At 43.2% G+C, this 22,420-nt stretch overlaps 1 protein-coding gene across 9 annotated transcripts; it reads right to left on the reverse strand.

The window, feature by feature from the left end:
* Positions 1-106: 106 nt before the first annotated feature.
* Positions 107-21,642, reverse strand: LOC133129443 (tripartite motif-containing protein 67). 9 transcript variants are annotated; one of them, XM_061243542.1, is made up of 11 exons: positions 20,845-21,642; positions 14,974-15,069; positions 13,862-13,984; positions 10,806-10,916; positions 10,125-10,278; positions 8,586-8,654; positions 8,222-8,382; positions 7,254-7,392; positions 5,786-6,089; positions 4,424-4,586; positions 107-3,836 (listed from the first exon to the last, which is right to left on the reverse strand). In XM_061243542.1, exons 1-11 carry the CDS (start codon positions 21,607-21,609, stop codon positions 3,786-3,788), a joined length of 2,136 nt encoding a protein of 711 aa, XP_061099526.1. In that variant the 5' UTR covers positions 21,610-21,642; the 3' UTR covers positions 107-3,785. The 9 variants fall into 9 exon arrangements, with proteins under 9 accessions (XP_061099526.1, XP_061099529.1, XP_061099527.1 ...); XM_061243545.1 differs by lacking the exon at positions 8,586-8,654 and having other exon boundaries at positions 8,222-8,377; positions 10,111-10,278; positions 13,862-13,981; XM_061243543.1 differs by lacking the exon at positions 8,586-8,654.
* Positions 21,643-22,420: the final 778 nt, after the last annotated feature.

Genomic DNA, 22,420 nt, shown 5'->3' on the forward strand with positions numbered 1-22,420 from the left:
GTTGTGCGTGCATGCCTTGGTGTGTCTATGCCTTGCAACTGAGACTGTCCCAAAAAAACAGGCTTAGAGCTGCTTCCCATGAATCGGATCAAGTGAGAGAGGCCTATTTATATGCCATCACAATTTATTCATTTTCAAAACGAAAAAAGACATTGCTTTTCTTTTACACTATATAGTATGAAAACAATGCCATTACAATGCATTTCATATACAAACCACTGGAGAATACAAAACGTTTACATTTCAGGAGAAATTATAACTAAATAAATACACAGAATTCTAGAAAAAAAGTACAGCTTTTGTGAACACATAGAGGACACCAATGCTATGGTGTCCGGTGGGACTGTCTGGCATTCCTGGGTGCCTGGTGGTATGTACGAGGCCTAGTTCTCTGGTAAACTGTTGCAGAAAGAGGACACGATGGGCCCCAGGGTCTTATCAGTGTGCTTCTCTGTAGATTCTCGCATTGAAAACCCTCTCACCGATTCTGCAGTGTCTCAACAGCAAGGGTAGATAAACTAACTCTTGATGGTGTCACTGCTGCAACATGTACATTTCTAAAAACTAAATATACATATAAAAATAAATAACATGAAATAAATACATATGTATAAAGTCTGCTATGGAGGAGGATCCTCTCGATTCAAATGATAAAGATTTTAATCGCACAACACTGGCTGTTTCTAGCACCGTTTTTTAGTCGGATGTTCACATTCAAAAGCAAGCTACCGTGTGGAAATAAAATGCATGCCAAACACACCACTACATGACATTTAGAGGAGAAGGAAAGCTTCTATTTGCATCACTACTAAGGTCGCTGTGAGTTTTGGGTTTTCTCTGAGCCTGTGTATGGGCCCTGCTGCAGGTGCCATACCAGACTGATAAACATTTCTTCCTCGACAGGAAGTGGAGTGCTCATTGCAACCCCAGTGCTCTCTGGGTAATGCTCTGTTGCACTATAAATACTGTATGCAGCTTTGCTGCCTTAAGACCTCCATGTCAAATGACTTTTCCCCTTCTTCATCTTTAATTCTTAGAATTCTACACAACAGTTTGTTCTACACAACTGATCAATCAGAAGAAGAGTTAATCTGTTCTACTTTATTGTACATCTTTATCTTTTAATGTACGATACAGTTGCCCTGATCAAAGAAACAAACAGCATTGGAATCGTTTGATGTAAATTTCCTGAATAGCTCATTCATTTAAAAAGAGTAGGATATATCCTTGCAAAAGATTAAATTACATGTCTAGGGGGTGAAAGCAAGGGTTTAATGTTAACTACGTACAGGTTAAAAAAAATGTTTTAGCATTTTACCATAGGGAGAACTTGAATTATTCACCAGAAATGTAACAAGTCCATTCTTCCGATGCAAGAAGCAACTTTGGTATGCTTAATCCAAACAATAATATTCCCAATGTGGATTAAGGACAGATTTTTTAACGCACAGCATGCATAACTTTCAGAAATGTACACTCCCACTCATCACAATGTGGATTACTTCTTTTTTTCTTTTTTTTAAACTGAAAAATAATTTTGGGAGATGCCTGGTGAATTAAAAATGAAAATCCTAACATTTCGGAAACAATATTTTAAAGGGACTGAAATCCTGAAAGTGTCAATCCTTAAATTGTGGAAACATTACGGTTCCCACTAACCCTTGTTTCAATGTCTTGCGCTGTACTTTTTTTATCCTTGAAAAGATACATAAAATATCAGTGAATCACAGTGGGGCAGTACCTCTGTAAAGACCAGGTCTAGTACTGCATCGAGTCTCTCTCATACTGCCAATGAGTAATCAATCCACTCATCCAGTGAAACTCGAGTAATCAAAATGGCAGACATCCATGAGTAGAGGCACAGTATGCATATGTGATCAGTGACCACATAGCTTTACAGAGAATCTGTACATAATATATAAAGGAATATGCAATCTGTGCATATGGGTTTAGGCAAATTGGGACATCTAGAGTAGAATTCCTTGCATGTACTTTTCCCATAACTGATGAGCAGAATGTCTTTATGGCTTGAGCCAGTCTGGTTGGTCCAGGACAACACAATTGCCTATCCATGATTGGTGTATATTTACATGCCTGTTTGGCATAGGCAGAATTGCATTCTACCCAATGTTGTGCTAGTTTGATTCTCAGCTCTTCTGTGATTGGAATATCTTGTAAACGTCATTGACTGTCTTAAACTGAAGGAACAGCATGTCTTATGGTTCAGTTTGTGTGTGTATGTGTGTGTGTGTGTGTACTGTACGTGTCTCTGCCACAGCTTTAAATTTTCAAATGTAAACTCGGTAATTTTAAGTTCTGGTCTCTGCTGTTTGGAGGTATTTAAATGAACAATCGCCTGAGAACACTATACAGACTTGTTCACATCAAGTTTTTTTTTGTTTGTTTAAGTCCCCTGTTTTTAATGCCAAGGTCTAGGACTGAACTACAGCTAAACGTCCACCATAGGTGTGTAATATAAATCACAATCTAAACGTTTAAATGGGAGCATTTGCGTATTATTTACAGAATGAGGTCTCCGATTTAATTAGTCCACTTAAAATTCATGCTCAGGACAAAGAATCTTCACTCAGTCTCATGGCGATATATACAGCAGTGTAACATGCAAACATGACCTTACAGAATTTCATCAATCAATGATCTGAATAACGGGTTTTGCAATGGCTTTTCATTTAAACATCATTGACCTTCAAGAGGGCATAACATATTTGCTTGCCTCCTTATGAAAACAAGCCTAACATGTGGGACAAGTGCACAAGGAAAAAATATATTTCGTATTGATTTTGATTTGCAGAGCTGGGAATTCTTGGGATTTTATCTAAATCACTTGCATCTGGTTTCATAAAGAGGGCAGGACATTCTTGCTTTAGTTGTTTGCATGCCCATTGATTAACCACATAATATAAACTATAATACAAATGTGTACTCTGAGGGTCTAATATCCCTTGTGAGTTTTTTATATGCTGTATTTACTTCCTAGCAGAGAGTCCATCTTGAGCTCTGTAGTACATCGCATTCCTTGCTTAGAGATCACAGGCATAGATTGTGAAACCCAAGCAGACATGACACTCAGAGCAACCTTACTTCTGCTTCTCTCTTCACTCCTTCCCTCTCTCTCTTAAGTAGTGTTACTGTATTTCTCCTTTTGATTATTGAATATTTACATATGTGCTCTACCAAGTGCTGTAACAGGTAGCATCTGAGAAAGTCTTGTGTTTGTTTGCCACCTTTGTTTCCCAGACGCTTTTGATAACATATAAACAATGCAGACAACACAATTATTTTATATTTTATGAACCTGAGATAAGTTGATCGTTAGAATTATAGGGCACTTCTAGTCTGTAGTTGCTATTTTCGGATGTAGACTGAGTCCCAGACTGCTTCCTCATTCCCTGCTGATCCCAGTGCACTGATCAGCCAATGAACACTCCCTTAGGTGTGATAACTGTCAATCAGATAGCAGGGTGATGACTTGGGATCAGGGGTGTCAGGAGCAAGAGAGCAGTTTTAAAAATATGAAAGGACTATGTTGTGATTTGTAATCACATATCATTGAATTATTGATCGTTTGATTGACTGAGATGTAATTGGCTGTTTTACCATTGAGGTCTAAAAAAACACCAATGAACATAGTATATAGCGATGTATGAGTCTTAAACCTCCCACCACGGTGTTGTTAGCAGACGTTGAACACGGTACAGATCTGATTGGGGCTTGCGAAGCGCCAGTTTGAAATTGACTGTTTTATCCAAGGTCCCCTTAAGCAGTTATGGCTGCTGCATATTCTTTGGCACATCCAGGCCTGTCGACAGCGTGACCTGTAAAGAAAACACAGAATCCAGCTGAATCCAGGTGTCACAAAAGTACAGTGATCTGTTTTCATCTCCGTGTTCCAGGTCTACTTTACCAGGCACCGTTTAACTGGAATTTCTGAAAGGTGACTGAGGTTGGTTCACAAGAATGCAGGCAGCCATTAGTAATTTGTCAGTAGATCAGTGCAAAAGCTGTCTCAAGAGAAGGGTTGGCAAGAAGTTAAAATCCACCAGCTAACATGTTATTCAGTCACGTATCCCTCAAAAACTACACCACATCTACTTTTTTTTAAAATGCGAAGCACCTCATAGACCTGGCTTGTATCTCACTTTCTCACACACTCACTCACACTTATCAGGCTGAAAATATCCTCCACAAGGGGGAGCAATTGGTGCTTATGGTGCTTTGCATCAATGACACAGTGTGTCCTTCTATTCTTAGTAGTGATAACGATTGCACAAAACAATTTCATGCAAATGTAAGTTCAAATTCAATGGGCGTATGAAATTATACTGTACTTTGTAGATATACTGAAATGGCTCTCCCCAGGGCACGGTTTAAGCTGGGCTGCAGGTCTCCGGTGTGGACCCACCTGGACATTCCTGTTGAGGCTGACGGCGGGCATGAAGACGCCCTCCATGTTCTCGAAGGCCACGGGCCCGTGCTGCTCCTTGTTGATGAAGAAGGTGAGCGTGTGCTTGTTCAGGTCCAGCAGGATGCCCACGGTCGAGCCCTTAGCGATGCCACCCTCCGCCCTGGAAACCAGAACCAACACTGTCATGGTGCCCAGGCCAGGACCTGCTCAGGCCTCCGCTTTTCAGAACAGCATTAAGCTGCACTTTCATGTTCTACACACAATTTAAGAGTTCACTGGGAGTGAATGCAAAAGGTCAATGGAAGAAAGGAACACCTGCTTAATTGTGTCCTTCAAAGCTATGGACCAAGCAGGTGGCTTGTGAGTAGAGAGTCTGCTCCCATACACACCCTGGCCTTTGGTGGGAAGTGGTCATTAGTAGAGTTTCCATATAATTTTGTTAATGGCTTGAGCTGGTCAAATGTCAGCTGCAGAAAGCATTTTGTTCAATTAAGAAAAAAGACAAGCTGCCTGATTGTGTGTAAATGGGGAGTAGTTTATCGTGAATTAAATGTAAAAGACATACATATTACAATCAGTTGGAAGTTTTCACATACAAAATGGATGCCAGATTAAACTCCATGCAACGGCATGCCTTTTTCATGGTCTTGTTCATATGTGGACATGTATGGGAAAATATTAAAACACTCTTCGCTCAAGCCAGAATTGCACTATGGAAACTCCACTATATACACACAATACTCTGCCCTATCTGTACTTTCTTTATAAGGAATAACTGGAACTGTTCTTATCCTAGATGGAACTACAGGACTCTATGGGAATTGCAGAAACTACGAAATAAGACAAAACGAGCAGAAGGGGAATATTTTCCTTGGATGATTACCTGCCGTATATATCTACCTGGTACTTTAATGACTGAAATGTATGGGTGATTTGCAGATCTTACACTCCAGTGTGACAGCTGACAGGAAGAAAAATAATGAGGATGAAAAGCAATAAAGGTGAAACGCAGCAAGAACCAAATAAAATGGAGACGTAAAGAGAACAGAGAAATCAATTCTGCTTCCCCCCTGTTGTTCTACTGCTATGGCACATTTCAGTCTTCATTTAAAATGAGTACAGTGTATGCCTAGTGGCAAGCAGAGGGATTAAACAAAGCAAATGAAAGGTTAAAAAAGTACAGTTAAAGAAAAATACATTTCTCAAAGCAGCGCCATGCAGAGACCTTTTGAGGGGAAGCTGCTAAAGTGAGAAAACATCAGTCACTTGGGGCAGGCGCTTGGGCACCTGGAATGTTCCTGCCTCAAAGACTTAGCGTGGAATTAGCATGAGTGGTTGTAGTCCAGCGGGGGAACGTACCTGCTGGTGTGGGAGTTGTTGTGCATGAACCAGCTGCGGTTGTTGTCCACGTACATGGCCCAGGCCTTGTCGTCTTTCCCCAGCATCATGTCCTTCATGGTGTTGATGCGAGCCACGCCAAAGGCGGGGTCGGGGTGGTTGTCGTAGCGGTCCACGCACAGCTCCCAGTAGTGCACGCCTTTGGAGAAGGCGGCTGTTCCCAGCACCACGCGGTCGTCATAGCTGTTGCAGCTGACCGTCTGGTTGTCGTTGGTCAGCACTATGTCCCTGTGAGCGGAGGTGGCGTCAAAGGTGAACCACGCCACTGGAGGGGAGTAAAGAGGGATCGTCAGGTCAGGCAAGGGCAGCCCAGAGAACTACATTTCCAATACTGAGCATGGGAGTGAACTCACAAGATGGACGCCGACAACACAATATCAGATCTTTGTCAATAGCTACAGCTATTGTCAAACATAAGTCATGCACTCTGGTAGCGAAAAGGCTGATCCGCTCAACCCGTATTAAGCACCGAAGAACCAGACCAAAGATGACGCATGAAATATTAACTCAACCCGTAATGAAATATTAAGCTTGATGTGCTGATTTAAAAGTCAAGCACCAGACTAATTTTCATTTGCCCATAAGGCACTGCTGTATCAAATCATTCCACTGCATTGCTCTAATTAACAGAGTCCTCAGAGATGTTGGAATAAACAGTTATCTGGAACACCACAGGGCTTTTGGCTAATAAATATGAATGTGTTATCGTTACAATTGGCAGACTCAGTGCTGGAACCTCCCATACACTCTTTGTTTTTCTGTGATTTCCTGGAGCTGACTTTCATCCGAGGGCTGTATCGGTTGTCACCAGTCGAAGCCTTTCCACCACATTGGATCTTATGTATTAATCAATGGCGTCGACAGCACGTTCCGTTTCTCTCTCCAGACCTGGCAGACAGTATCAATTACTCCCTGGCACACGGTTTCTGTGAGGGACTGCTTCACTGCGAGATAATCTCAGCTGCCAAACGGTATCAGAACATCAGCTCCAGCCCAATATGTACTGCCCCCAGCTAGTCCGGGCTTAAGGGAATGCACTGGCTCCATCAATATTGCTTGGATGTGAGGCAAAAACTAAAATTGGACTAAAATCGAAGGTTCCTGGAGGCTTCCAGGTCCCAGAGTAGGCGCCAAGCAGAGGACAATGACAGACCGCATCAATCACATTTCATCAAGAAGCGGGAATAAAATAGCATTTCAATGGACATGTACCAAAGAGAAACAGAACACCAGCGTGATAAAGAGTAGGAACAGCAACAGAGACCTCCCAATGGAGTTACTCAGAGTATAGAGTATCCCTAAGCATTAATTAAGATTTCCGTTTATTCCCAGGTTTTGTTTAAAATCCCTTCCCCCCCCAAAAGGACGAGGCCCCACTCTCATCTGGCACATCAGCAATCATAGGGGGAGGGGGGCGGAAGCGACTCACCGTCGGAGGTCTTCAGGATGACGGTCTTGCTGTAGGGCCCCACTCCTGTGGAGTTGTAAGCTTTCACACGTGCGTTGTAGGAGCTGTTGAAATGGAGCCCGTCCACTGTGCACACGGTCTCCTTTCCAACGTACACCTCCTGGGAGACACACATGCACGGCCATCTTGCGGTTCATCGAATGTTGTATAAACAGAGAAGGCATGCCAGAGAGGAGAGGCTTGTTCTGCTGTCTAAAAATCACATTGGAGAATATTTGCTGAAGATTCGCTTTGGTATCCATATGGTCAGATCCTGGATACTTTATATCTCCTCAAGGTTCCAGCTGGAAACATGTTTCCAGTGATATACTACAGAACGCCCATTGGCAGCAGTGCTGTCCTTGATCATGCGCCATCTTGACCGTTCATAAGATGAAATAAATGGGAAGAATTAAGCTTCAAGGACAGAAGGCAGAACGCCAGAACTTTCTGTGGTTAGAATATGTGAGCTGCCCATCTGGTTGGTCTACAGAATCAGTTCCACACAGTGATTTTAGGAAGGCCTGTAGGGTAGTGGTTAAGGTACATGACTGGGACCCGCAAGGTCGGTGGTTCCATCCCCAGATTGTATCTTGCTTAATCTAATCAACTGTACGTTGCTCTGGATAAAAGCGTCTGCAAAATGCCATTAATGTAATGATAAGCTGATTAGTCTACAGAATCAGCTCCACACAGTGATACGTTCATTAGCCTACAGAATCAGCTCCACACAGTGATAAGTTCATTAGCCTACAGAATCAGCTCCACATGGTGATAACCTGATTAGCCTACAGAATCAGCTCCACACAGTGATAAATTCATTAGCCTACAGAATCAGCTCCACATGGTGATAACCTGATTAGTCTACAGAATCAGCTCCACATAGTGATAACCTGATTAGTCTACAGAATCAGCTCCACACAGTGATGAAATGTTGTGGATGTGCTCACCCTGTACTGGCCGCCATTGCCATCGTCCAGCTCCAGCACATAGGCTTCGATTGGGACGGAGGGACCTGCAGTTACCCTCCAAGCCAGGGTGGCGCTGTTGTTTCGGGTGCAGCATTTCTCCAGCTGCAGCAGGGGCGCGGGTGGCACATTCAGGGCCTCCACTGAAAGAGAACACGCCGAGCGCCAAGCCCACCCCCCCACTGAAAGTCAGAACGGTTTTCCGCACCCGGGGACGTGAGAAATTGAATGTGATAAGTGCGGAGACATGCAAGGGAAGAGAGCACTTTTCATGACACCGTTTATCCCCCTTAGCGTGGCGGTGTGTGAGCCGTGTGAACGTGTAATTATGGCAGCTGTGAAGTACCTCCTGTGCTTTCCGCCACTTTCAGTCCACCTGCATGCTTTTGTTTCAATAATGGAGTCTCCTGAAAATCTGAAACATGATAGTGCATCAAATCGCTTCCTGCGAACAGCTGTTCAAAATGTTAATTACACTACGGGAATGTCATATAGCTTCACCGTTAATGCATTTTTTGATATATTGGTATCTGTGGGCTTTAGAGTCTCCAGATTCAGTGTATTCTCTGTAATCCTCCGCTGACTCTCCTTGGCGACTGTTGAAATGCGTTCCTGTGTTGAACATAAGGCGCTTTAGCTCTATTCTATTATGGCCAGTAACTGACGCCAATTTTCGTGGTATATTTTCCCCCTGGAATAAGAATATGTTAACATATGGGAAATTATTCACCCAATATGCTTAGTTTCCATGTATCCAATGTATGTTATGTTGAACTGTGAAATGATGTGCTCTCTTGAAATGCATGTCATGCATCACAATAGATTTAGAGCAAGTGATTTCACATCACAGTGATTTAAAGTACACACATATATAATGCACGTACAGACATGTAACATTACGTTTTGGTAAAGATGTGGAGAGAAGAGTCTCCTGGGATCCACGTGAACACGTTACCTGTGCATATGGGCACATAAACGGGCCGAAATCGTTCCAGGCGAGGAGTTTTTTTCTGGTCAGGCGCTCAGTATAATTAGACTTGCTCACATCAATTAAGTATTCATTGTGAACCAATGAGACATTCCTGGCCAGGTTCACAAAGCAATTCTACCCTTTTGCCAAAGCATTTAGCACAGACTCAGCCCAGCTGACACATGCCTCACAAGAGATGGATTCGCCACTGGAACTAGGGAATAACAATATAATTAAAGCAGTATCGCCCTCGGTAACACAGGTTTGCATGTTCGATTTATTGTGCTTAGCTGTTTACGTGTATTGCGCTGAGGTGGTTAAATGTCTAGAGTCTGGTGTATGCCCATTTTAAGCAGTCTATAGCTTGCAATTAAAGATACAACACATAACATTGTAAGCAGAAACAGAATACATCACGCAAACAGAGACAAGAGCAAGCTGGATATGATCAACAAATAATCAGCATTACAATCAGACAGTTTGACATTCGCTTTATTGTCATGCACTGTTGCACTGTGAGGTTAACTTGGGGATGGGCAACTCCAGTGATTTGGGACCATTACATTCGTTACTGATAACCACATAGGCCTCCAGGTAAGATGGCTTCACACAAAAATCAACCACCAGATGAACAGCTGTGGCAGAATAGGCCAGCTGACACTGATGCTCTCACAGACTAGAATAGCCCATCCCTGGTTTAGTTTACAAAAGTGATAACAGTAAAATGTAGTCAAAACTCTTTGGTTGCCTGCAACATTCTTAGCTGGAGTTTAAACCTCAGGTTTAAACCCCCTAGACCAGAGAACTGCATTACATCTGTAACAGTGAATCCTTATTTCACAGATTCAGATAGCTGTCCCAGTTCTAATGAAGACTGGAATGAATGAACAGGATGTGCCACCATGAGGCTCTGACCTTTAGCCTGGATGAAGTCTAGCTGGTGAATGGCCTGCAGCAGAGGGTCAGTGTTCACACTCAGGTCAAATTCTGGGCCGACCTTGGGCTCCAGGGCCCCCTTCACCCACTGGTCCTGGGATGATTGCACCCTCTTGATCAAGGCGTCTGAGATCTAGAGACCATCGTAAAAAAAAAAAACCCTTGTTGACTCCAAATTAATTTGAGCTTGTTCTGAGTTCTGTGCTTTCACGCTCCCGTTCTCTTTCCTATTCTTATGGGAAGCAGAGACCTTTTCCCCACTGATTCCTTGCTTTTTTTCTGTTAGATTCATAAGGACACATTTGTGGGCCAAAAAATGAATGGGAATGTTTCTAAACGTTCAACATGCAGTGAGAAAGGAACTCAGAAGGCAGTGAACGAATGCCATTCAGAATAGAATGACATGTAAAATTCATAGTAAAATGAAGTACTGGATGACCTTCCATTATGTATCAAACTTCATTATTCATGAACATGTCAGTGCGAGCCCCACTTCACAATCAGTCATTCATGGTCAGAAAACGTGAGGGGAACCAACAATGAAGTCATTGTAAATATTTGATCAATACTGCTTTGGTTCTATCAGAGGTTGCAGGCTTTGACATTGGTGGACGCTGGCTGTATGAGTCGGAGAGAAAATGCAGTCTGCTGTCTCCGTACCTGCAGGAAGCCACTGGGGTCGTTCTCTTTGATCACCTCCAGGCAGTACTCCATCATTCCCGTGGTCTGACGCAGCTTCATGGTGCAGTGAGTGATCTGGTCGCGTACCACCTACAACCCAGCACAAGCAACATCAACCGTGCCCCCAACCCCCCTAATTCAGACATCAGACATACCTCAACCAGGCTAAAGTGAGGCAGCATCTCGAGAGGACACTGAAGCAGACATCAAAGCATGCAGTCTGCCAGTTGTTCACCGCCAAAGAACATTTAAACACAAGGAGCTACTCTAGCAGGGTTAGCTTGGCTAGTTCGCTAGTAAAAGCACAGTGAAGTGCAGCAAAGCGAAGGCTTGTAGCAGGTTACCGTGACAACGCTCCCTGATGACATAATCCTCTAGTTCAAAATAACGTTGTTGTCCTTGGCTTGGGGCGTTTTCGCCGGGTAACGCATTTGTCTATGAAGTGAGACCTATTTTAACAAATCTTTTAATCCCTTACACTACCGGCCTTCAATATGCCATTTTCAAGATTGGTAATCAAGTACTGTAGTTATAGAAGAATGCCGTTTGCCTAAAAGGCACTGTACTTCTCTCTTCTCTGCCTCTGAGAATAATATAGTGTACATGCCAATGTCCCCACCCTGTTTCAGAAGAAAATGTGGAACATAATGAAAACGTTTAGCATTTTAATTTATTATTTCCCACTGTAATAACAGAGACCTCAAGTCTCACACATTATGTGTTGGTCTCAGATATTAAGAGTAATCTCACGCTTGCATGGCCCGCTCATAAAATGTCACACATATCAATCAAACACCCCCTCCACACCCTGTCAACATCAACATCTTCACTCCCAAGCCTTCCTCCCACCCATTTCCTGAGGAAAAGCCATTTATTTAGCCAATTAGCTTAATCATGGGAATTGCTGAACCTTGATATCTCTGTAGTAAAGCGTGATGCTGAGATGTCAACATCACACCTAAAAGCACTACTCCGCACAAATGTCACAATTGAAAAAGCCTGGCTGAAGAAGGCAGAAATTCAGGTTTTCAGTTCATTCAAGTAATCGCATTCAAGGAGTTCAAGAAATGGTACAAAACATGTGATTCATATTCTTCTGAAGCAAAACTCAAAAAAACTTTTATGTGTAAGGTCAAATTGACCCCAACAGTTTTAATTGACACAACATTATTGCAATAGAAACATTTTGACACTTGAAGGCTAAGAAAATGCAATATGCTCTCTGTATATTCAAGTACAATATATTATATAGATTTTACAAAGATTCACAAATACTCTGCTTTAAAATACCGTGCTATATTTTAGAAAGTGCCTATGTTTTTTATTGTAATGATTACAGGTAGTGCCATTATGCTTTGCAGAATAATTCTCTGCTCATACCATCCATCCATCCATCCATTATCTTAACCCGCTTATCCTGAACAGGGTCGCAGGGGGGCTGGAGCCTATCCCAGCATACATTGGGTGAAAGACAGGAATAAACCCTGGACAGGTCGCCAGTCCATCGCAGGGCACACACACCATTCACTCACACACTCATACCTATGGCCAATTTAAACTCTCCAATCAGCCGAACCTGCATGTCTTTGGACTGTGGGAGGAAACCGGAGTACCCGGAGGAAACCCACGCAGACACGGGGAGAACATGCAAACTCCGCACAGAGAGGCCCCGGCCGATGGGGATTCAAACCCAGGACCTCCTTGCTGTGAGGCGGCAGTGCTACCCACTGCACCATCCGTGCTGCTCATGCCACACACAAGAAATATGTTTTTTTTCTGGCATACATTGGGGATTGGCACTCATAAAGCCACACAAAATGTAATTTCCCCCAGAATGTGAACTGTGGCGAAAGACAGCCAGAAATAAACACTCCTGACAGTCTACTGACTCGGAAAAAAATGAATTAGAGTAGAAAATGACATCCACTGTCAGGCTGACACAACCACAACACTACACACCATTAAACATGAAGAAACAAATGTCACCCTTTGGCCATTTCGTTTGATAAACTGTAGCTATTTGCTATTTTGGTCACAGTTTCATAGATTTGCACACTGCTGGATGAGTCAAGTGAAGCAAAACCCCACCATCTATAAATCTATGTCAACCTGACAATGACAGCCAGGTTACATATTTTTGGGTTTATTCTGGACATACGTTAAAGTAAACATGTAAGCAGTACTTTGTTTACATTATAATGAAAGTACAGCCTGCACACCAAAACCCAATATAATTCTTTATTAGTATCAGACAACGATTTGACCCATAGTGGATCTTCTTCAATTATATTGAGTTTGGGTGTGCAGACTGTACTTTCATTATAATAGCTACTACCCTATTGCCTTGCACCCTGGTCGATGTGGATATCTCTATATTATTTCATTTTGTTTATATTGCCACCTTTTTGCTATTTTTGGATGCCTTAAACCTGAAAAATGATTCACATTCAGTGTTGCCGAGGTAATCGCCGTTTTGGCAGACAGCTTGGCCGTGTTGGTGGAAGCCCTTTTCAGCTTTCCTCCCCAGCCCTGGTTAATGACAGCAGCTGTTCTCTGGGGTCCCAGTCCACCCGGCCAGCACGATGAGCTGGGCACGGCTCCATATGACCCACTGAGAGATTAATCCTGCCCGCATTCTGCGCCTCATCTCGGCCAGGGATCCACCGAGAGAGAGGGAGGCCCAGAGCTGGCTGTGGAAATCTAAATCCACAATGGAGAAAGGGCTACTCTCCTGGACCGCTCTCAGTATTAACAAAGGGAGAAAGAGTTAGTCTAAACATAAGCACTATGTGTTTTGATTTTCCCTTTTAATTTTGCATGAGTAAGATCTGTATCCAGCCAGCTTTAGAAATAGTACCCCTCTTACTTGATATTTCAGACACAATTTTGAAACCAACATCAGCCTTTCTTTGTTTTTGTTTTTTTAAATATATCAATTTATTTGAATCGATAAGAAATACTGAAGGTCCTAGCGGAAAAGTGTCAATAAATATTGAGTTCCCTCAGCGTCTGGCCTGTTCAACGCGGAGACCTACCTTCAGCTTGTACTCGCGCTCCTTGGTGACCTTGGTGAGGAGCTTGGCTTTCTGTCGCGTGAGCGCATCGATGAGCGCGTCACACTGAGCCACCAGGCACGCCTCGAACTCCACTCCGTTCTCCTGCGGGGGACGCAGAGACGGGTCAGCCGCCTAACCGCACCGGGCAGAGGCACCGGGAAGAACCGCGCGCGGTAGCCGCTAATACCAGTAAATCTTCATTGCCGCGGGAAATCAATAATTGATGCGGAAGGAGATAAGGTACGAACCTTCAAAGTCTAATCTGGCAGAACAGACTCTTCAAAGCTAAGGATGAAGGCAGCATTGAGACGTTTGAGAGCGGGGTCGTGTTTTACACTAAACAGATCCCATCAAACCGGAATAAAAGCCTTTATAAGTGCGTTGCGAGCGCTGATGGGATGTGGCAGCGCAGTGAGATTATAAAAGCCTAAATTGTCTGTGTGTCCCAGGAGAACATTACAGCAAGGCGGGCGCAATATCTCATCCCAGTGTGGACTCAAGCAGATTCATGTCTTCCTTCTGGGCAATAAAAAGTGCTTTAGATGTACTGACAGTCCAGAAATGAAAGTCCTCCACCCCACCCCTTTAATCCCACGAGTTTCCCACAAATGAAATTATTATAGTGAAGTGACATACTGTAGCCTCTACTTCTCTGTTGACTCCATTCATATAATTATTTTTAACAATAAAGTATAACATGGTTACAAATGTAAAATGGGTCAAATTAATTTTAACAAATTGAGAGCAAATTTTACCAAGCAAAACAAAATGACCATATGAACAATAATACAAATACTAAAACCATGGATATACATAATTTCATTAAAGCAAAGAAATATTATGTTTGCATTCAAAACGCTTAATCTTAATCATCTTTTGTCCAGAACCTTAGATAACAAAAATAAAACACATCCATCACTTCAACACACAATGGTTATAAATTAAACAGACCCATACACTTCAACTCCATTGGTCACACTCACTCACATGGAATTTATACTTCATGCTTTATTATAACTGTCATTGGGATTAATTATATCAAAGATTAATTATAGAACTAGTCACAGCGTGGAGTCAGCGCAGCGTATTACCTGTATCTGCTGAAGCATGTTCTTCAGCTGAACCAGAAACTCTTTGGCATCCTTGGCTTTGTCTGACACTCCACTCAGAGCTTGGGAGAGCTGACACTGTAAGACATTAAAAGGTAATGATGAACTAATTTACAGTTAAACACCCACAGCACATAAGTATCTGTCAAATCTTTTTTTTTTGGGCCATTTTGTGTCTCCCCACCAATCTCTCTCCCCACCAATCTCTCTCTCTCTCTCTCTCTCTCTCTCTCTCTCTCTCTCTCTCTCTCTCCCCATCACTTCACTGACACAGGCTATAAAGAGAGAGACACAGGGCATGAGATCATTGTGGATAATGGTTCAGTAACCATTAATAATAATTTGCATTAAAGTCCACCCACACACTGAAGACCTACTCCTCTCAAAATGTCTGCATCTGGCAATTTAAACTTTTTTTTTTTACATAGGTTTAGCACACATTGCCTGCGCTAAACCTACAGTATGTAATGGTTTGTGCATGTACATTATCTTAGCCTAAATGTGCTCAAACACAGATAGTGTTTATAAACACACACCCTGCTGCGATCGATTTGGCCCAGCTCCACCCCCCTCCCGCTCCTGTCCACACCTGCTCCGCTATCGCTGCGCTTCTCTGAGCCACCGAATGTCAGGAGGACCCCAAACCGAGCCAGCCCTCCCCGGTCCCTTAATGCACCATCTGGACCGGCAAGCTGGCCGTACCCCTAACAAGCGGATGAGCGATTTCCCCTCGCACACAACCAGACCTCCGCCGAGACAATGCAAACGCACGGGCCGCTGACTTCGCCGGTGCTACGCTGCGACATCACCACAACGGACAGAGAGTCCCGCTATGTGAGGGGAATCCATTCATTTAAACATTTGTATTGCGTTTAATTTATTTCATTTGACGATTCGTTTAAGTCCGAACGTTAATCACGTCCAATTAAGCGCTAATTAAACATCAACCTTTTTAAGATTTCCATCCGGCTTTGATCCGGGTGTCGGCGGCATGGTTTTGATCAGATTTAATGAGTCTGATTAAAAGGTGCTGTAATTGTCTTGTGCTGAGATATTATGTAGTTCTGCTGGGTGATTAAAAACGGGAATGAGACGCAGAAGGCCTGGCAGCATTGGAGGACTACAGCTGGACACACCACCAGTCTCCATGTGGAGAGGCCTGCTGCTGGGAGTGATAGACTATCCCATACCAGGCCCCAACAGAGAGGGAAAACAGCCTTAATATCTGGCTACAATACTGCCACTAAGTAGAAACAGAAAACAATATGATTCAAATCAAGCAGTTATAATAAATATGGAGGTATCTAGACAGCCTGTACGCTGCATACCAAATTATTTTCTCATTAAAGTATTCTGGAAAAGCTTTAATTTTCTACTATTTCATCAATAATATGAAGTCATCCCATCCACTGAGTAATCCACTGAGTCTTAATATTTACAATAAAGCATCCATACAATGATCACAGGATGTGTGTAAAAAAACAAGCAGTCAAGGTGGCTGGCTGGGCATAATTAATTCTCAGGACACTGAGCAGGGATTCGGTCCGGCTGTGAAACAATACAAATCTGCGTTGATCAAAGAGGCGATGACCTTGATTCCTGCAAGTCCTTGGGGACCTGCCAGGAGGAGTGGGTCAGAGAATCCCACATCGAACATCCCACTCCCAAACACGCTGCAGCTGTGTCATTAATGCTGCACATCTGGAGCAAATCTCAACCAATCTCACGCTCTCTCTCTCTTGCTCTATCATATACACACTCTCTCTCATATACTCTCTCTATCATACACACTCTCTCTATCTCTCTCTCACACACACAAACACATACTCTCTCCCCTTCACTCTCTCTTTCTCTCTGTCACACACCCACACACACTCTCTCCTGCTCCCTCTCTTTCTTTCTTTCTCTCCCTCTATCGCACACACATACTCACTCTCTCCCCTTCACCCTCTCTCTCCCTCCCTCTATCTCACTTCCTCACTCTTTCTCTCTGTCTCTCCAATTTATTGAGGCCTTCTCTAGGTGTGGGTAAATTCAGCCTCAGGCAATGCGACTGTGTATTTCTGCTTTATGTGTGCATGCATGGTCATAACGCATAAGTGAAACAGTACATGAATCATAAGATGTAGAGAGCCAAATATTGAATAACCAAAGGCTGCCGTAGCAACCGAATTAAAGAAATCTGTGCGAACAGTACAAGTGCTGTCACTGTAAAAACCCTGCATGTGATTATAATTAACCACTTTTCATGTATACTTAAAAGCAGTCCCTCAACAACATTTGCAATATTGATGGGATTTGCCCACATTAATACATGTATGAATATGAAGTACACAGGCCAATGACTTGAAAGAAAACTGAATGACGCCATTCAGAAGACTCAAATCAATATGTAAGGGCAGATGGGTACATGCATGTTTTTCAATCCTTGAAAGAGAGGTTATTTCAGACATCACAGGGGGATGGTGGGAGAGTGAGGTGTTTCGTAGGAGATGGTGAGATATGCACCAAGGCAACGCTGGCTAGCTGGTAGACAGCTATTTGTACTAACTGCACAACTTGCCAGAAGCGCATTCTTAATACCACATGAATTTTTCATATTGCACTCAGAGCAGCGTTAATAAGAGAAATAGCAATCAAAGCAATACTTTTGCAATCACTGAAGTTGCCACTTGGGCTCATTGTCCTGTGGATTATTCATGTAGTAGCCATTTTGAGTATCCGTGGAAATAGAGAGGAAATGTGGACAGTGCTTCAAACTCAAGTCTCGACTTAGACGAGAGAGACATCATCTGGGGCCCTTCACAATGAACACAAAATGGTGGAATGACAGATCTCCAGCCCTGGTTAGCACTTGCCTGGAAACAGCACACTACTGTAAGCCAATCACTGAGCCATTAAGATCTGGGCTGAAGAGAAGTGTCCATGCCTCAGTCAACTCATTATGGAACGTGTTTATACTATACATAGTATGATGGGAATTCAGAAACATTAACCTACATTTCCACTGCTGTGTAACATTGAGCCGTTTGTAACTTAATCATACTACGAATAATAATTTGTTATTTACTTGGTGCTTTTATCCAAAGTTGATTAGACTAAGCAGGAGACAATCCTCTCTCGAGCAATGCAGGTTAAGTGCCTCGCTCCAGGGCCCAACGGCGGTGCGGATCTTATTGTGGCTACATCAGGGCTTGAACCACCTACGTTCCAGGTCCCAGTCATGTACCTTTGCCACTAGGCTGCCTTAAGGTAACAGGGAAACTTTTCGGCAGTCATAGCACTCATAGCAATGAGATTAATCCTGCTCTGTGCCGTAACTGGACCTCTGAGTCAATACCCCACATCTTCACATCACAAGTGTCGATATGTCCTGAGAGAATTTTGGCAGTCCTACACAACTGTTCTTCTACAATTTTCCCATGATTCATTATTATGCAAACCAAAACCACACTGTAAAACAAACACCACAGTGTCAGATTTGCAATAAACTGTCACAGGACATCCACATTAGAAATGTATTTAGTTTATAAAGGTCCAGGGCTCAAAAAGTAAAAGTCCTACCATGTGTTTATTCCACCCATGAACTCAGCCAGCTGATTTAACTAATTAGATCTACCTCCTGACTGAATAATTGTGCTAATTAGCAAATCTGGGTGACAAACACCCAAAACCTTGATTTTCCACCTCCATCAACAAGACTAAAATGTGTTGTTAATGAGAGAGGTCAGAGGAGAAGGGCCGGGCTGGTCAAAGCTGATAGGAAGGCGACAGAAACGCAAATAACCACACATTACAACAGTGGTATGCAGAAGAGCAACTCTGAACACACAACGCGTCAAACCTCTAAGTGGATAGGGTACAGCAGCATGAAACGTACTCTGACATCTTGAGGATCCAAACAAAAAAAAACGGGATGTGACAGTGTGCTAGAATACCAGCAAACTGAGATTTTCTCAGTAAGAGAAAGAAGCATGTATGACAAGCCTGTGGCATTTGAAAACAGCCTCAAGCCCTCACACACTCCAACGCCCTGAAAAAAAACCTGCAGTCAACTCTCGGTTGCAGTGGCTGTGGGTCAAACACAGTGAGTCAGCTCCGGACAAATGGGCCAGTCTAAATTTGGGTCTGTTCCACCGAACTCTCCTCTTAAGGCCTGCCAGCACACTAAGCTATACGCATGGCACATCTCCACAATAGAGATGACTGTTGCCTCTAAGCCAGCATCCATCTGTGACAATCAAACACTCCACGGAGGGACACTTTTCCCTAATGAGGCGACAAGCGCTAGCAGTCAGATCTTCGTGTCTGTTCAATTTAGCCTTCTTTCAGCTCCTTAGCAGCATATGCAGAGCACACAGTAGAACGGATGGTAAAAATACTAAGCGGGCCATCTAAGGGCACATGCAGAACTACAGTGCCTGAAGTACATCACTGATTGCTGACCTTGTGAGGACCCCTGCCCAGCTCCTATTAATCCTGGATATCCTGCAGCAAACCCTAACCATAATTGGTGGCAATGGGCCACCAAAAGGTGGGACATGAAATTGAATGCATTTTTTTCCCCTTTCTCATTGCCATGGGCACCCTATGACTGTAATAAGAATTACTTTCCAGTGTATTTGCATCAAGGAAACAGGGGTGTGCAGTGACCTCTTCTGACACATGTGAAAAGTGTGGGAGGATGGGGCGGGGGGGGGGGGGGGGGTGGAATGAAGTAAAGGACCATATCTGTATAAATCAATTGTAAGCTACGTATATTCAATATGAAGGGGTTTTATTGTAGATAATGAATACTGTGATACAAAGTGTCCACTCGACACACTCGGGCCTAACTTCATAAGTACCCAGAAGTGACACGCCAAAAGAATGGGCTTATAGATTTACTCATCTGTTCCACCCTGCATTGTCACTTCCTGTCCAGTCACATCGATCAACAAAACCTCTCTCATTTCCTCGCTCTCTCCTCTCTCTAGCACACCACGCTCTGCTTCCTTACCCTACTCCACTGCTGCGGTCAATACACGTTCCCTTTCATTAAACACAGAACAAACCGGGTGACAAGGTGGGGCTTCATTGATCACTTTCTGTCCAGGCGAAAGTATACACTGCTCTTCCCTGGTTTTCTTATTCGTACTGCCCGTTATTTATTTACTGTGCTTCCTTGTATATGGATTTGTGTATGGTCCTTTGTGGGACAGGATGCTTAAGGTAAACACTTGCCTTTATAGTAAATATTCCCACTGTATAGCCAGCAGATTTATGGGAGTTAATGTCTGTAAACCAAATAGAGGATTTGATAATGAAACAGCACTTCAACTTCAATGTATAGTGACTAGATTCTTGCTTTTGTACTTGTTAAAGATCTCCCATTTTATTTTATATTTATTTCTTAATTATATCAATATGTAAGAAAGCAGTTTATTTGTAGAATTCATGTTTTGTGTTAAAAATTGAAGCTTGTTGAGCATATGGCCTGTTGAAAACTTAGCAGCAGCCCTTAATCAAGACATCCTAATCAGCCTTCATCTTCATGTAGTTCGTGTGGTTGAATCCATTGGGCAGATAATCCTGAACGTTAACCCATTCGTTCGTTTTAGATTAAAACCTCAAAGCCGAGAACGAGATCCATCTTGGGTACAGACGTCAACACACTGTCCAACGTACTTTACAGGCCTACTGAGCCTACAGAATTCCGTTGTTGTAGCCTAATCGAAGTATAAAAGTTTGAATTGGTGTTTACTCTAAGACTGCACAACAATGTAGGCCTAAATATGCAGCAACTTTGCCCTTCCAACGGAACAGAAACTGCACCGACACAAGCAGCCCCCACCTCCCTCCCACAGTCCTTACCTTGTGCTGTTTCCACATGGCACCCAGGGGTTTGACATCGTGTTTTCCGTGTTTGCCCTCCTCCAGGCACTGGAAACAGACTGGAATTTTGCAGTTGATGCAGTACATGCTATAGTTCTCCACGTCGTGGTCTGCACATGTTGCCAGCTTGCGAGCGGACGCCGCCGGCTGCTGCTGGCTAGCGCCTGCCACTTGCGTCGGAGGTACCAATCGATGCTTGGCCAGCGGTCCACGAGAAGGGTGGCATCGCTGCTGACAGGGTGTACAGTAGAAGACGTCGCACTGTTCGCACATCACGGTGGCTTCAACCGGGTTGCGGTCACACAACTGGCATTTCACCGCCACAGAACGGCTCTGCTGATAGCGTGAGACGATTGCCTCCAGCAGTCGGTTACGTGGGAAGCCCCTTAGCCCCCGCTCATCTAGAGAGACGCTGCGATGACAAAGGGGGCAGGTGATGGAGCAATGACGGTGCAACATAGCCGGAGGAAACACCCTTACCCCGTTTGGAGACTTCAGGCACGGCGTGTATGACCCATAGCCGCTGTCCGTTTCGCTATACATGCTCATTTTGTCCATATCAAGATAATCGTAATCCGAGTTCCCGGAGGCACGGCTATGCGGAGGTGTTTCACCCTCCGGGGTCTGTACAATGATGTTTCTGGCGCAAGCCAAGCAAACATTGTGAGAGCAAGGTAGAATGATGGGATCCTTGAATAAAGAACCGCAAACTGGGCATTTTAATTCTTCATCCATCTTGTCCATAAAATGCACACACTCACAACGCAAGAGCCCCGATCAACGATAACACACCAGCACTATTTGATACGGACAGCTCCCCTTCCCCACTCTACGCAAGCGCAATGTAAAGTGGGATTGTTGGTATTGTAGTCCACACATGTGGATAGTCGTTAGATTTTAGGCTACTTTGTCTCGCTGGTTATATTGGAATGTAAACTACAAGTCCCCTAATCCCCAAGAGCTCTAGCCAAAACCCACAAAATAGAATATAATTCATCGGCAGTGTGTATTATACAATTACGGTTTATCATAAGTATATAATTCAAATAAATTAGCCAGAAATTGTAAAGGGGAAATAAAGGCGAAGTAGGTCAGTGAAAATCCAAGACAATTTGATTTTGTAAAGGATTTTCAATTGGCTGTCCAGTTGTTAAATGAGAAAATATATTTATAAATGGCCATTAGCAGATGTAAAATTGTAAAAAAAAAAAAAAAAAATTTAAAAGATGAGTTTCTGGGGGAGATTTTAGATTACTGCCAGTAGGAAAATTATGCCAAAAATATAATTTCCATTATTTTAATATCGCCATATATCGCCATACATTCTGCACATAAGCTGCACCTCATATTTTTACAATGTTTATTTAGGTTTATAATATTCATGTATGATTTAGGCCTTCAATCATTCAAACGTAGGCTCAGGGAAGCCAGTACCCATGCTGGTATTAATTATAGAAATGCCCCTTCTGTGACATATGGAATAAGAATGAGAACACCTTGATTCTGATAGTTATAGTTGTAGTTGTAATAATCAAGAGGGAGCCCTATAAGTTTT

Source organism: Conger conger, chromosome 5 (genome assembly GCF_963514075.1).
Source record: "Conger conger chromosome 5, fConCon1.1, whole genome shotgun sequence".
Classification (NCBI taxonomy): domain Eukaryota; kingdom Metazoa; phylum Chordata; class Actinopteri; order Anguilliformes; family Congridae; genus Conger; species Conger conger.

Coding starts and splice junctions, on each gene's coding strand:
- LOC133129443 (XM_061243542.1), bottom strand. CDS start 21,609: ATGGACAAGATGGATGAAGAATTAAAATGCCCAGTTTGCGGTTCTTTA. Junction 13,985..14,973: donor ACATGCTTCAGCAGATACAG/GTAATACGCTGC, acceptor CGTCCCCCGCAG/GAGAACGGAGTGGAGTTCGA. Junction 3,837..4,423: donor GCCTCAACAGGAATGTCCAG/GTGGGTCCACAC, acceptor TTTTCTTTACAG/GTCACGCTGTCGACAGGCCT.